The 12,900-nt window shown below is 50.4% G+C and overlaps 1 protein-coding gene across 1 annotated transcript in view; it reads right to left on the bottom strand.

Moving 5' to 3' along the window:
• The window catches only part of LOC143933584 (phospholipase A2 inhibitor and Ly6/PLAUR domain-containing protein-like), a 34,733-nt gene extending 23,495 nt beyond the window's left edge, over nucleotides 1-11,238 (bottom strand). Inside the window, exon 1 of the mRNA XM_077456531.1 lies at nucleotides 11,148-11,238. Coding sequence (XP_077312657.1) covers nucleotides 11,148-11,199 — 52 coding nt within the window. The 5' untranslated portion in view covers nucleotides 11,200-11,238. The remainder of the gene's footprint in view (nucleotides 1-11,147) is intronic.
• Between the last annotated feature and the right edge of the window lie 1,662 nt (nucleotides 11,239-12,900).

The following is a 12,900-nucleotide window of genomic DNA, read 5'->3' on the forward strand; positions in this document are numbered from 1 at the left end:
GGCTGCTCCAGCAGAAACGTGCAGTTAACGTCTACCTGTATGAACTCTGCGAAAGAAACGGTTCTGGGGAGCTGGGTTTTTTTTCACCGCGCCAGTGGCTGCTCATGCGCGACACATGCAGACTTCTGCGGCCATTTGAGGAGATCACCAAACTGGTCAGTCGCAGCCATGGCGCCATCAGTGACATGGTACCTTATGCCTTCTTTCTGGAGCGTGCATTGCGTCGTGTCATTGATCAGGCTGTGGAGGAGCAGGAGCGGGAAGATGAGGAAGTCGCAATGCTGGATGAATTCCCAGGGGGGGCTACTCTATCTGAGACAAGTCAACAACAGGAGTCTGATGAGGAGTCAGAGGAGGATGGTGCCGGGGCGGATGAGCAGGAGCAAGAAGAGCATGCTTTAAACCTTTCTGGGATCCCTGTTGTGCGAGGATGGGGAGAGGAGAATGAAGAGGACGACATTATCCTGGATGATGAGCAGGAGCCAGGCCACCACACCGCTTCCACTTTAGTGCAAATGGGGGCCTTCATGCTCCAGTGTTTTAATAGGGACCCCCGTATAAAAAGCATGAGGGTCAAGGACCAGTACTGGGTGGCAACGTACTTAGACCCCCGGTACAAACACAAAATGGCGGAAATGTTACCGCCGTCGCAGAGGGCTGTCAGAATGCAGCACTTCCAGGCCTTGCTTCGAGAAATGCTGCATTCTGCTTTTGCGTGCGCTGGCAGAGGAGCAATTCCCACTCCCAGAGAAGGATTTGCGGGTACCAATCCAACAGCGCCTGCAAGAAGAGGCCGGTTTGAAGATGTGTTGGTGACTTCGGATATGAGGTCATTCTTTCAGCCGACCCATCGACAGGTGTCATCCGGATCCAGCATCAGGGAACGCCTAGACCGTCAGGTGTCCGACTACATTGGGTTAACGGCCGATGTGGACGCTCTGAGGAGTGATGAACCCCTAGACTACTGGGTGGGCAGGCTTGACCTCTGGCCAGAGCTTGCCCAATTTGCAATCGAACTGTTGGCTTGCCCCTCATCCAGTGTCCTGTCCGAAAGGACGTTCAGCGCAGCAGGGGGGATTGTGACCGATAAGCGTACTCGCCTAGCTCACCACAGTGTTAACTACCTCACATTTCTAAAAATGAATGAGGCATGGATCTCGGAGGAATTCAACACATGTGATCAGTAGACCATGTATATGTCTATAAACAATTTTTGGAATCAAGCACACAGACCTTCTTAATTCATTTGGCTCACTTCCCTGACCCAAAAAAGCACACCGTACTATATGCCCCTACCCTCCTCTTTGAAGAGGTTGAGCGGTGTCATATTTCTACTGGGGCTGCTTATTATGAGGGGTTCCCACCATCCCTGTGCTGTGCTGACTTCCTCCTGGGTGTTCTTATTATGAGGGGCTCCCACCATCCCTGTGCTGTGCTGACTTCCTCCTGGGGGTTCTTATTATGAGGGGATCACACCATCCCTGTGCTGTGCTGACTTCCTCCTGGGGCTGCTTACGGTGCTGCTGTCAGCGCTGTATGTCACGGAGCTGCTGTCAGCGCTGTATGTCACGGAGCTGCTGTCAGCGCTGTATGTCACGGAGCTGCTGTCAGCGCTGTATGTCACGGAGCTGCTGTCAGCGCTGTATGTCACGGAGCTGCTGTCAGCGCTGTATGTCACGGAGCTGCTGTCAGCGCTGTATGTCACGGAGCTGCTGTCAGCGCTGTATGTCACGGAGCTGCTGTCAGCGCTGTATGTCACGGAGCTGCTGTCAGCGCTGTATGTCACGGAGCTGCTGTCAGCGCTGTATGTCACGGAGCTGCTGTCAGCGCTGTATGTCACGGAGCTGCTGTCAGCGCTGTATGTCACGGTGCTGCTGTCAGCGCTGTATGTCACGGAGCTGCTGTCAGCGCTGTATGTCACGGAGCTGCTGTCAGTGCTGTATGTCACGGAGCTGCTGTCAGCGCTGTATGTCACGGAGCTGCTGTCAGCGCTGTATGTCACGGAGCTGCTGTCAGCGCTGTATGTCACGGTGCTGCTGTCAGCGCTGTATGTCACGGAGCTGCTGTCAGCGCTGTATGTCACGGAGCTGCTGTCAGCGCTGTATGTCACGGAGCTGCTGTCAGCGCTGTATGTCACGGAGCTGCTGTCAGCGCTGTATGTCACGGAGCTGCTGTCAGCGCTGTATGTCACGGTGCTGCTGTCAGCGCTGTATGTCACGGAGCTGCTGTCAGCGCTGTATGTCACGGAGCTGCTGTCAGTGCTGTATGTCACGGAGCTGCTGTCAGCGCTGTATGTCACGGAGCTGCTGTCAGCGCTGTATGTCACGGAGCTGCTGTCAGCGCTGTATGTCACGGTGCTGCTGTCAGCGCTGTATGTCACGGAGCTGCTGTCAGCGCTGTATGTCACGGAGCTGCTGTCAGCGCTGTATGTCACGGAGCTGCTGTCAGCGCTGTATGTCACGGAGCTGCTGTCAGCGCTGTATGTCACGGAGCTGCTGTCAGCGCTGTATGTCACGGTGCTGATGTCAGTGCTCTGTATTACGGTGCTGCTGTCAGTGCTCTGTATCTCCTGCACCCTCTTGTTTGCCTACCCTGGTCCCTGACCTTCCCTCTCCTCCATTGCCTTCATTAGCTCCATAGTCCTGAATTGTCAGAACAATTTCCCAAATAAAAAAAAAATGCTTGTAGTTATCGATCCCAAATTCACCTCATACATGTATTATGCTATTGTCCAGGTGGTGGGACTACGTGCTACCCCCTAATAATTACCCCGTGGCCGCAAATTCGACCTAAAGGTTTGCGAAATTCGCCTCCCATTGAAGTCAATGGAGCCCGCGGCGAACGGTCGTTTTCGCGAACGTTTGTGTCCGTTCGCGTTTCGCGTTCGCGAAACGTCCCGTCGGAAGTTCGTCCATCACTATTAGTGGGTGTTCTGTGCCTCTAGCACAATATACACTACCCAACTGCTTTTTTACCCAACTGCCTTCAGGCCATTACTATGTCTGGAAGGCCAGCAAGGAGAGGCAGACAGGCGCGAGCCGATAAAAGAGGGCAAGCAGGCTCTGTGTCTAGAGACAACAGTGCTGGTCGTGGACGCGGTGCATTGTCATCAGCACGTGGCCATGGGACACGCTTGTCCTTCTTTTCGGCAGCTGGACATGTTGAACCGCAACATGCCAACGACTTGGTAGAGTGGATGACCAAGCCCTCTTCATCCTCCTCATCCTCTCTCACCCAGTCTCAGGGTACTAGCAAAGCAGCTGCCAACGCATCGTCTTCCCTCCTCTCAATGTCATCATCAGTGACTCCTTCCCTAGACCCACCACGTCCTCCTGAGGAGTCTCCTGAACTCTTTGAGCACAGTGTTGGGTACATGCTCCAGGAGGATGCCCAGTGTTTTGTGGGCTCTGATGATGACTCTCAGCTAGAGGAAGGCAGTAGCGTGAGCGCAGAGAGAGGGGATGCTCAAGAAGGACAGCAATCTGGCAGTCATGTTCCACAAGCTGCAGCATACTGCCAGGTTTGCTACAGCGATGAAGAGGGAGGGGATGATGAGGGCACTGACTCCATGTGGGTGCCTGGAAGGAGAGAGGAGGAGGAGGAGGAGGAGGAGGAGGTACATGTCCAATGAGGCAGGATGCCCTCCGGGGGCCAGCTTAGGGGCGGTACACCGACTGAATCACACCGCAGAGCTCCACCTGTGCAGAGCGCTGCCTCTGCGCGTTATTCTAAAAGTTCTTTGGTGTGGGCCTTTTTTGAGACTAGTGCATCAGATCGCACCGCTGCTATTTGCAACATATGTCTCAAGCGTATCTCACGTGGCCAAAACATCAGCCGCTTGGGCACCACATGCTTGACCAGACATATGTTGACCTGCCATGCAGCTCGTTGGCAAGCGTACCTCAAAGACCCACACCAAAGAACAAAGCGGACCTCTCCTTGCTCCTCATCAGCTGGCATCTCCAACCCCACTAGACCTTCAGTCCTCTCTGAAACCTGCTCTGAGAGGAATGAAGGTGTAGAATTAGGTGTGTCACAGCCAAGTGCTTCCGGGAACTCTGCTAGTGGTACACCCACGTCCGATTATAGCAGGCAAATGTCCCTGCCCCAGCTGCTGGACCGGCGAAAGAAGTTTACTCCCAGCCATCCACATGCCCAGCGGTTGAATGCTAGCTTGGCTAAATTGCTAGCACTTCAACTGCTGCCTTTTCAGTTGGTAGACTCGGCCCCCTTCCGTGAGTTTGTACAATGTGCGGTTCCTCAGTGGCAGGTCCCCAAACACCACTTTTTCTCACGGAAGGCGATTCCGGCTCTCTACCGGCATGTGGAAGGCAATGTCCTTGCCTCGTTGGACAGGGCGGTCAGCGGTAAGGTGCATATTACCGCTGACTCATGGTCCAGCAGGCATGGACAGGGACGTTACCTGTCTTTCACGGCCCATTGGGTCACTCTTCTGGCAGCTGGGAAGGATGCAGGACAAGGTGCAGTAGTGTTGGAGGTTGTTCCGCCACCACGCCTCCAAAATGCTACTATTGGTTGTGACACACCTCTCTCCTCCACCCCCTCCTCTTCTTCTTCCTCCATGGCCTCTTCCAGTGCTCTGTCCTCAGAACCAGCGGTGCTCCGTAGGCGTTCCAGGGGCTACGCAAGTACGCAGGCAAAACGATGCCATGCCGTGCTTGCGCTGGTTTGTTTGGGGGACAGGAGCCACACTGGGGCGGATGTTTTGTCAGCTCTGCAGGGGCAGGCTGAGAGGTGGTTGACGCCACGCCAGCTTAAGCCAGGAATGGTGGTTTGCGACATTGGCACCAACCTCCTCTCCGCCCTCCGACAGGGACAACTGACCCATGTGCCCTGTGTAGCTCACGTCCTTAACCTGGTGGTGCAGCGGTTCTTGGGCAGGTACCCCGGCTTACAGGATGTCCTGAAGCAGGCCAGGAAAGTCTGTGTGCATTTCCGCCGATCATTTAATGCCTGTGCTCGGCTGGCTGAGCTCCAAAAGGAGTTGAACCTGCCCAAGAACCGCCTTATATGTGACATGCCCACCAGATGGAACTCAACATTGGCCATGCTGCACACGCAGCAGAGGGCCATCAATGAGTACCTGTGCGACTACGGCACCAGGATCGGGTCAGGGGAGCTTGGTTTTTTCTCACCACGCCAGTGGGGCATGATCAGGGATGCATGCACTGTCCTGTCACCGTTTGAGGAGGCCACAAGGATGGTGAGCAGTGACAGTGCATGCATCAGTGACACTGTACCTCTTGTCCACCTCTTGGAGCATACGCTGCGTGGAATAATGGACAGGGCACTTGAGGCAGAACAGAGGCAGGAAGAGGAGGACTTCCTTGCCTCTCAAGGCCCCCTTTATCCAGACAGTGTTCCTGCTGTGCCACCCATCACACAGGAAGAGGATGAGGAGGAGGAGGATGATTGTGTCAGCATGGAGGTGGAGGCTGGCATTCAGCAGCAGCAGCAGCAGCAGCAGTCTTATAGGGATGATTTACAGTCCCAAGAAACACGTGGACTTGTACGTGGCTGGGAGGAGGTAGCTGCGGATCATGTTGTCCTTAGTGACCCAGAGTACTCCGGACCGAATGCCTCAGCTAACCTACGCTGCATGGCCTCCCTGATCCTGCAAAGCCTGCGGAAGGATCCTCGTATTCTTCGGATCAAGGAGAGGGACCATTACTGGCTGGCCACTCTCCTTGATCCACGGTACAAGGGTAAGGTTGCCGACCTTATCTTGCCATCGCAGAGGGAGCAGAGGATGAGACATCTCCGGGAGGCCTTGCAGAAAGCTCTGTGCAACACGTTCCCAGAGACTGGGAGGTTACAAACTCCTGGTCCTGGACAACGTGTTGCTGAGGCATCGGTCAGAAGGAGCGGTGGAGAAGGTGGCCGTCTGACTGATGCTTTCAGACAATTTTTTAGTCCGCAGCCCCAAGGTATGATCGGTTCCAGCACCCATCGCCAACGTCTAATTTACATGGTGCAGGAATACCTAGGGGCAAGGTCAGACTTGGACACCTTTCCCACCGAAAATCCTCTGGCTTACTGGGTCTTGAGGATGGATCACTGGCCAGAGCTTGCACAGTATGCAATTGAGCTACTGGCCTGTCCTGCATCCAGCGTTCTTTCGGAACGCACCTTCAGTGCTGCTGGTGGCTTTGTTACCGATCACAGGGTGCACCTGTCCACCGAATCAGTTGATCGACTGACCTTCATCAAGATGAATCAGTCTTGGATCACCCACAGCTACCAAGCACCTGAAGCTGATGTAACAGAATATTTTTTTTTGAAATATCACATCCCTTCAAGACTGCCTATGCTGATGCTGAGTGACTGTCCTGTTATGTTGATTGTCTATCCTCTTCCTCCTCCGCTGATATGTTGGAAGAACATTTCTGGTTCTGGTTGATGCCATCAGCCCAATTTTTCTGCCCCTGTTTAACAGGGGCGTTTAAGTACAATTTTTGATGCAATGCTTTGCAGCAGGGCTAATTCCTGCAATCAAACAAGAGTATATGGGAGAGGTTGCAGTGTGGTGGCACCAGCACCAGTGCCTAAGGACCAATTTTTCTGCCCCTGTTTAACAGGGGCATTTAATTACAATTTTTGATGCAATGCTTTGCAGCAGGGCTAATTCCTGCAATAAAAACCAGTGCCTAAGGCCCAATTTGTCTGCCCCTGTTTAACAGGGACATGTAATTACAATTCTTGATATAATATTTCACAGGAGGGCCCCTTCCTGTGCCCACCCAGAGTAACGGTGAGGACTTATAGTGTTGTGGCACCAGCACCACAACCACCAAAGGTCAATTTTTCTACCACTGTTCAACAATGGCATGTAATTACAATTCTTGATATAATCGTTCACAGCAGGGCGCTCCAGCGCCCACCAAGAGTCACTTTGAGGGCTTACAATGTTGTGGCAAAACCAACACCTTGTTCCGCCATTTCTGCAGAGCATATAGGGCAGGCCCCTACTTTCAAACATCCACCTTACAAACATCTCCTACTTGCAAACGGAAGGAGACAACAGCAAGTGAGATGAAAAAAGATGGATGACAAAACAAATTATACAGGGGTGATAACCCTTCCCTATGTTTTCCCAAAAGCTTAAAAATAGTTTTTTTGACTGGAGCTACACTTTAAAAATGTACCAGTTGAAAATTACAAACAGATTCAACTTAACACAACAAACCTACACAGTCCCTGTCTTGTTTGCACCACCTGTATACTGCTGTTCTGAGTATATAGGGCCTGGGGGCCACACGCATTTCCTTTTTTTAATATGGGTACAGGGTTCCCCTTAATATGCGTACAAGACCTAAAGGGTCTGGTAATGGGCAGGGAGGGCTACCCATGCCATTTTTCTCAATGATTTTTAACCATATTGCAGGAACCAGATATAACATTAAAACCGCAAGCAGTTTTAAATGGTGTTATTTCCGCTTAATGTCATTTTGTGCAGGGACTGTTCTAAACACGGGAAACACGTGGCACTTCACAGGCATACTACAGACACCCACCAGGCACCATATTTAAAGGAATATTTCACTTTTTTTTCACTTTAATCGTCATTAAAATCAGTGCTCCCGCCAAAACGGCCATTTTTAAAAACATTTTAGGCATTGACCCATGTCCCCTGGGGCAGGAGCCAGGTCCCCAAACCCTTTTTAGGACAGTATCTTGCATATTAGCCGTTAAAATTAGCACTTTTCATTTCGAACGTTCGAGTCCCATAGACTTCAATGGGGTTCTAACGTTCGTACGAATTTGGGGTCCGTTCGAAAGTTCTGGTGCGAACCGAACCGGGGGGGGTGTTCGGCTCATCCCTATTCAGGAACTTTTTTCTGAAGTCGCAGGGACTTCTGTAATGTCAGTAGGAATGGCTCTATGCCCTTGTACACACGGTCGGACATTCCAACAACAAAATCCGTCGGATTTTGTCCGACTGATTTTTTCCGAAACTTGTGTTGCATACACGCGGTCGGACAAAATCCGATCGTACGTAACGTGATGATGTTATTTCGTTACGATGGGACTACGTTCAGGCTAGTAGCCAATAGCTTTGGTCTAGGAATTTGATCTGAGCATGCGTGGCACTTTGTCCGATCGGAATTCTCTACAAACGATCGGACAAAGTCCGATCGGATCATGTTGTCGGAAAGTTTTATAGCCCAGCTCTAAAACTTTGTCCGTCGGATATTCCGACGGAAACAGTCCGATGGAGCCCACACACAGTCGGATTATCCAACAACACGGTCCGATCAGACATTTTCCGTCGGAATGTCCGACCGTGTGTACAAGGGCTTATAGAAATTGAATTTGAAATGTTCAGCTCTCTGCTCAGGGAGCTCTGAGAACCAAGCGATGAGCAGCGTTTGATTGCTTGGTTTCTCTGTGTTAGAGGCAGCGGGGGACAAATGCAGCATTGGATCGATGGTGCATCCACCTAGGTAAGTATGATTAGAAAAAACAAAAGAACTCCATACTTCTCCTTTAAGGCACCTCTGAGGTGGCTGACGAACACAGCGATCTATCTCAGCACTATTTCGCTTTTTCTTTCTATCACATATCTCAACAGAGACAAAGACAGCATATAATCCACCGATCAAGTCTAGGAGGGATCTGGAAACCCCTTTTTACCTAGAAGTGGAAGCACAGACAGGGAGTTTAGCACTCTTATGCCCTGCACACATGAGCGGAAATTTCACCAGCAAAAGTCAGATGAGAGCTTTTCGTAGAAAATGCGACCATGTCTATGCTCCATCGGACTTTTGCTGGCGGAATTCCAGCCAGCAAAAGATTGAGAGCATGTTCTCAATTTTTCGGTCGGAAAAATTCCGATCGTCTGTACCAATTCCGATGCGCAAAATTCCTACGCATGCTCAGAAACAATGCAACGCATGCTCGTAAGCATTGAGCTTCATTTTCTCGGCTCGTCGTAGTGTTGTACGTTCTTGACGGTCGAAAGTTCAGTGAACTTTTGGGTGACTGTGTGTGCAAGCCAAGCTTGAGAGGAATTCCGTTGGGAAAACCATCCAAGATTTTTCCGATGGAAATTCCGCTCGTCTGTACGGGGCATTATTCATAAGCAAACTAAAGGCATACCTGCCGGCTTAGAGTGGTCAAGGTCCCTCCAGCATCTCCTGGTTGTTTTTGAGGTCACAAGATAAATAGAAAGGGGCAATCGCCCAAGCGGGGACACAAGCAACAATAGAAAACGTGGTAGGGCTCAAGCCCATCTCTACTTCATCCAAAGCGTAAAAAAAAAAGTGTCTAAAAAAATTACACTTTATTGATCAAAAAAATAAATAATATAACAACTATGTTAGTGGCTATACCAGCTATCTGGCAAACATAACTAATATCTAAATTGGTAAATCCATGGCAAGAAGGTAAAATAATTCACCAACATGTGCCTTTGCTCTCATAAGTGCCCTGGGATCTGCTGAAACTGAAGGACTCAAGGCAGAAGTCTGAATTTGGACCTGGCACATCTCCTGCAACCATTGCAATGTCATACCCAGGGCAGGACTTAGGGTGGTGGGGGCCCCTGGGCTTGAGTCATTTTTGGGCCCTACCTTCTATACATTACCGTATTTATCGGCGTATAACACGCCGAGTTTAGGAGAGAGTTTTAAGGAAAAAAAACTTTTAGGAGGGAAGTTAAAGGAAAAAACTTACATTTAAATGCCCATCAATGCAGCCTTGTCAGTGTAGCCTTATCACTTGCAGCTTTGCCCCAGTGTCATTTGCAGCCTTGTCATTGCTGTCTTGAAGTTTAAAAATGCCACTGCTGAGATACAGAGTCCTGTGTATCTCCGCGGCTCTCAGGTCCTCTCGGCGGCTCTCGGGTCCTCTCGCAGTCCCGAGAGGAGCCGAGAGTAGCCAAGTGTACTCCTCTCGGCTCACAGTCACGCCCAGTTCCTGTGTTATGTCCATCATAGGGCAGGACTGGGCATGACTGTGAGCGGAGCCGAGCCAAGTACACTTGGCTATGTATCTCAGTAGGGCCCGCAGGGCTCCCTATTGGGTGGGGCCCATGGGCTTGAGCAGGCATGTACTGGCCATTGGGACTACCGGGAGTTTCCCAGTGGGCCGATGGCTCGGTGGGCCACTCTGATGTAAGGGGGCTGGTGATGGGCCACTCTGATGTAAGGGGGCTGGTGATGGGACACTCTGATGTAAGGGGGCTGGTGATGGGACACTCTGTTGTAAGGGGGCTGGTGATGGGACACTCTGTTGTAAGGGGGCTGGTGATGGGACACTCTGTTGTAAGGGGGCTGGTGATGGGACACTCTGTTGTAAGGGGGCTGGTGATGGGACACTCTGTTGTAAGGGGGCTGGTGATGGGACACTCTGTTGTAAGGGGGCTGGTGATGGGACACTCTGTTGTAAGGGGGCTGGTGATGGGACACTCTGATTTAAGGGGGCTGGTGATGGGACACTCTGTTGTAAAGGGGCTGGTGATGGGACACTCTGTTGTAAGGGGGCTGGTGATGGGACACTCTGTTGTAAGGGGGCTGGTGGTGGGACACTCTGTTGTAAGGGGGCTGGTGATGGGACACTCTGATGTAAGGGGGGTGCTGATGGGACACTCTGATGTAAGGGGGGTGCTGATGGGACACTCTGTTGTAAGGGGGCTGGTGATGGGACACTCTGTTGTAAGGGGGCTGGTGATGGGACACTCTGATATAAGGGAGTGCTGATGGGACACTCAAAATGTATCTGGGCCGGTCTGGATGAAGTCCAGGGCCAAATTTTGGTCCCAGTCCAGCCCTGGGCTTGAGCCCAGTCAAGCCCAATGGTAAGTCCAGCCCTGGTCATACCAAACCTTTATATAGACATGTATAGTGCAATGTGCCAGGGCTCTGATTCTGGGGCTAAATGTAGAATGTTGCATCTGAGTTCCCAGGTCTTAGCCTTCCGGGTTGCTTTGATGGACCAATGTCCTGGTATTTCTTGGTGAGAACTCAAAACTAGTTTTAATAATTTTAGATATCAATACTAACATAAACTATTTAGAGTTCTTTCTGCTTTTTATCTTTAAAAAATGCACATATTCTTTAAAATAAAATGGTGCATTCTTTTAAGGACATTTTTAATTTATTTCCTAAAGATTAATAAAAACTCACCAGATGCTGCCAAAGATAAGAGCACCCCGAGAATTTGGAAAATTGATGCCATTATTATTGATGTCCGAAGTATCTCCAAGTTGGTGCAAGGGACAAGTGATTAAGTATGCTCGAGAGTGACTTTTTTGTATGACTTTTGGGTGTGGGTGGGGTCAGTTTGGAACCAATTATTATATTTGCATGCATTGATTTGATTTCTTTTTTGGATATTTTTCACACGGTGTGTTGTAAAAATTAATTATCATCATCAAATTGCAGCACAACCCTTCTGTTCTCTAGCTAATCGTTCCCATTATTTTGGATGAGGAAACAGATCCTCATTCCATCATATGCAAAAAAACACATTATAGATACTCTTATGGGTTAGTATCAGCAAGTAAATTTGCATCACCTAACCACGTAGTAAAAGTACTATTAAAGCATATCTAAGAGCAAAAACAAATATTTTATTTATTGCAGTTTACTACTCCTTAGATACGGTGACTGCAGGGGCAGACTGACAACTCATGGGGCCTCTGGGCAATAGGAGATTATGGGGCCCCTGAGCAATAGGAGATTATGGGGCCCCGGGCAATAGGAGAAGATTATGGGGCCCCTGGGCAATAGGAGATTATAGGGCCCCCAGACAATAGGAGATTATGGGGCCCCCAGGCAATAGATTATGGGGCCACACTGTATACACACACACACATACAGTATACACACACAGACACACAATATACACACCAGTGGCATAACTAGAACCTTCAGGGACCCGATGCAAGAAACCATGAAGGGCCCCCCTGAACCCCAGCCAGGGCCCTTCCCTCCGAGTCCGGCGGTGGAACTCCAGGGCGTGGTCACAGGATCTTTATGAGCCCTGTAGTTCCACCACTGGCATCAGTAGTTTTTTTTTATTAGTTTTTTTTAATTTTTAGGTGCCCCATTGGGGGACTGTCCCTAGGCAGGATGGAGTCCCTGTCCCCAGAAGAGATGATGTCCTTTTCTCCAGGGCAGCTCTCAACTCTGGCTGGGGAGAACAGACATCAGACTGAGCGGCAATGCATGGAGCAGGAGATGGGTACTCTGAGGAGCCGGCCGAGGACACAGGTCATGTGGGGAATGCACAACTAAAGAGAAGCCAGTGCGATAGTCGAGCATGGAGCTCTGCTAGTCACCCTCCACCTCCAGCCACCCATGTGCATGGTGCACTGGTACCCCTAGCTGCTTATGCTGCTGCCGGCCATATGTAGAGGGGGCTGCATGGGCCCCCTGCAGCACAGGGCCCAGTTGCGGTCGCGACTGCTGCACCCCCTATAGTTACGCCCCTGATACACACACTGTATACACACACACACACACATACAGTATACACACACAGACACACAATATACACACAGTATACACACACACAGACACACAATATACACATACAGTATACACAAGCAGAATACACACACTGAAAAGGTACTGGAGAGGCGGGGCAGCTATAATCTTGGGGCTTTTAAAAAAAACACAGATTTTTACATACTGCCCCTGGTTTTATTGAGGCTGGCAACCCTGATGGGGCCCCTTAGTGGCATGGGGCCCTCGGGCAGTGCCTGAATACCAGAATGATGGAAGAGCGCCCCTACTGGATACTTATAAGAACAAATACTACATTTGATCTTAGCCAAGAGAAGTGATAACCTTTGGATACAGCTGGGCCTTTTTTATTGTAAAGTCATTTAATTAGTGGTGTGCAAGTAACATTACATCTACCCAATCATATGGG

The sequence above is a fragment of the Lithobates pipiens genome, unplaced genomic scaffold (assembly GCF_037356315.1).
Source record: "Lithobates pipiens isolate NorthernLeopardFrog02 unplaced genomic scaffold, aLitPip1_a1.2 Scaffold_27, whole genome shotgun sequence".
Taxonomy (NCBI): Eukaryota; Metazoa; Chordata; class Amphibia; order Anura; family Ranidae; genus Lithobates; species Lithobates pipiens.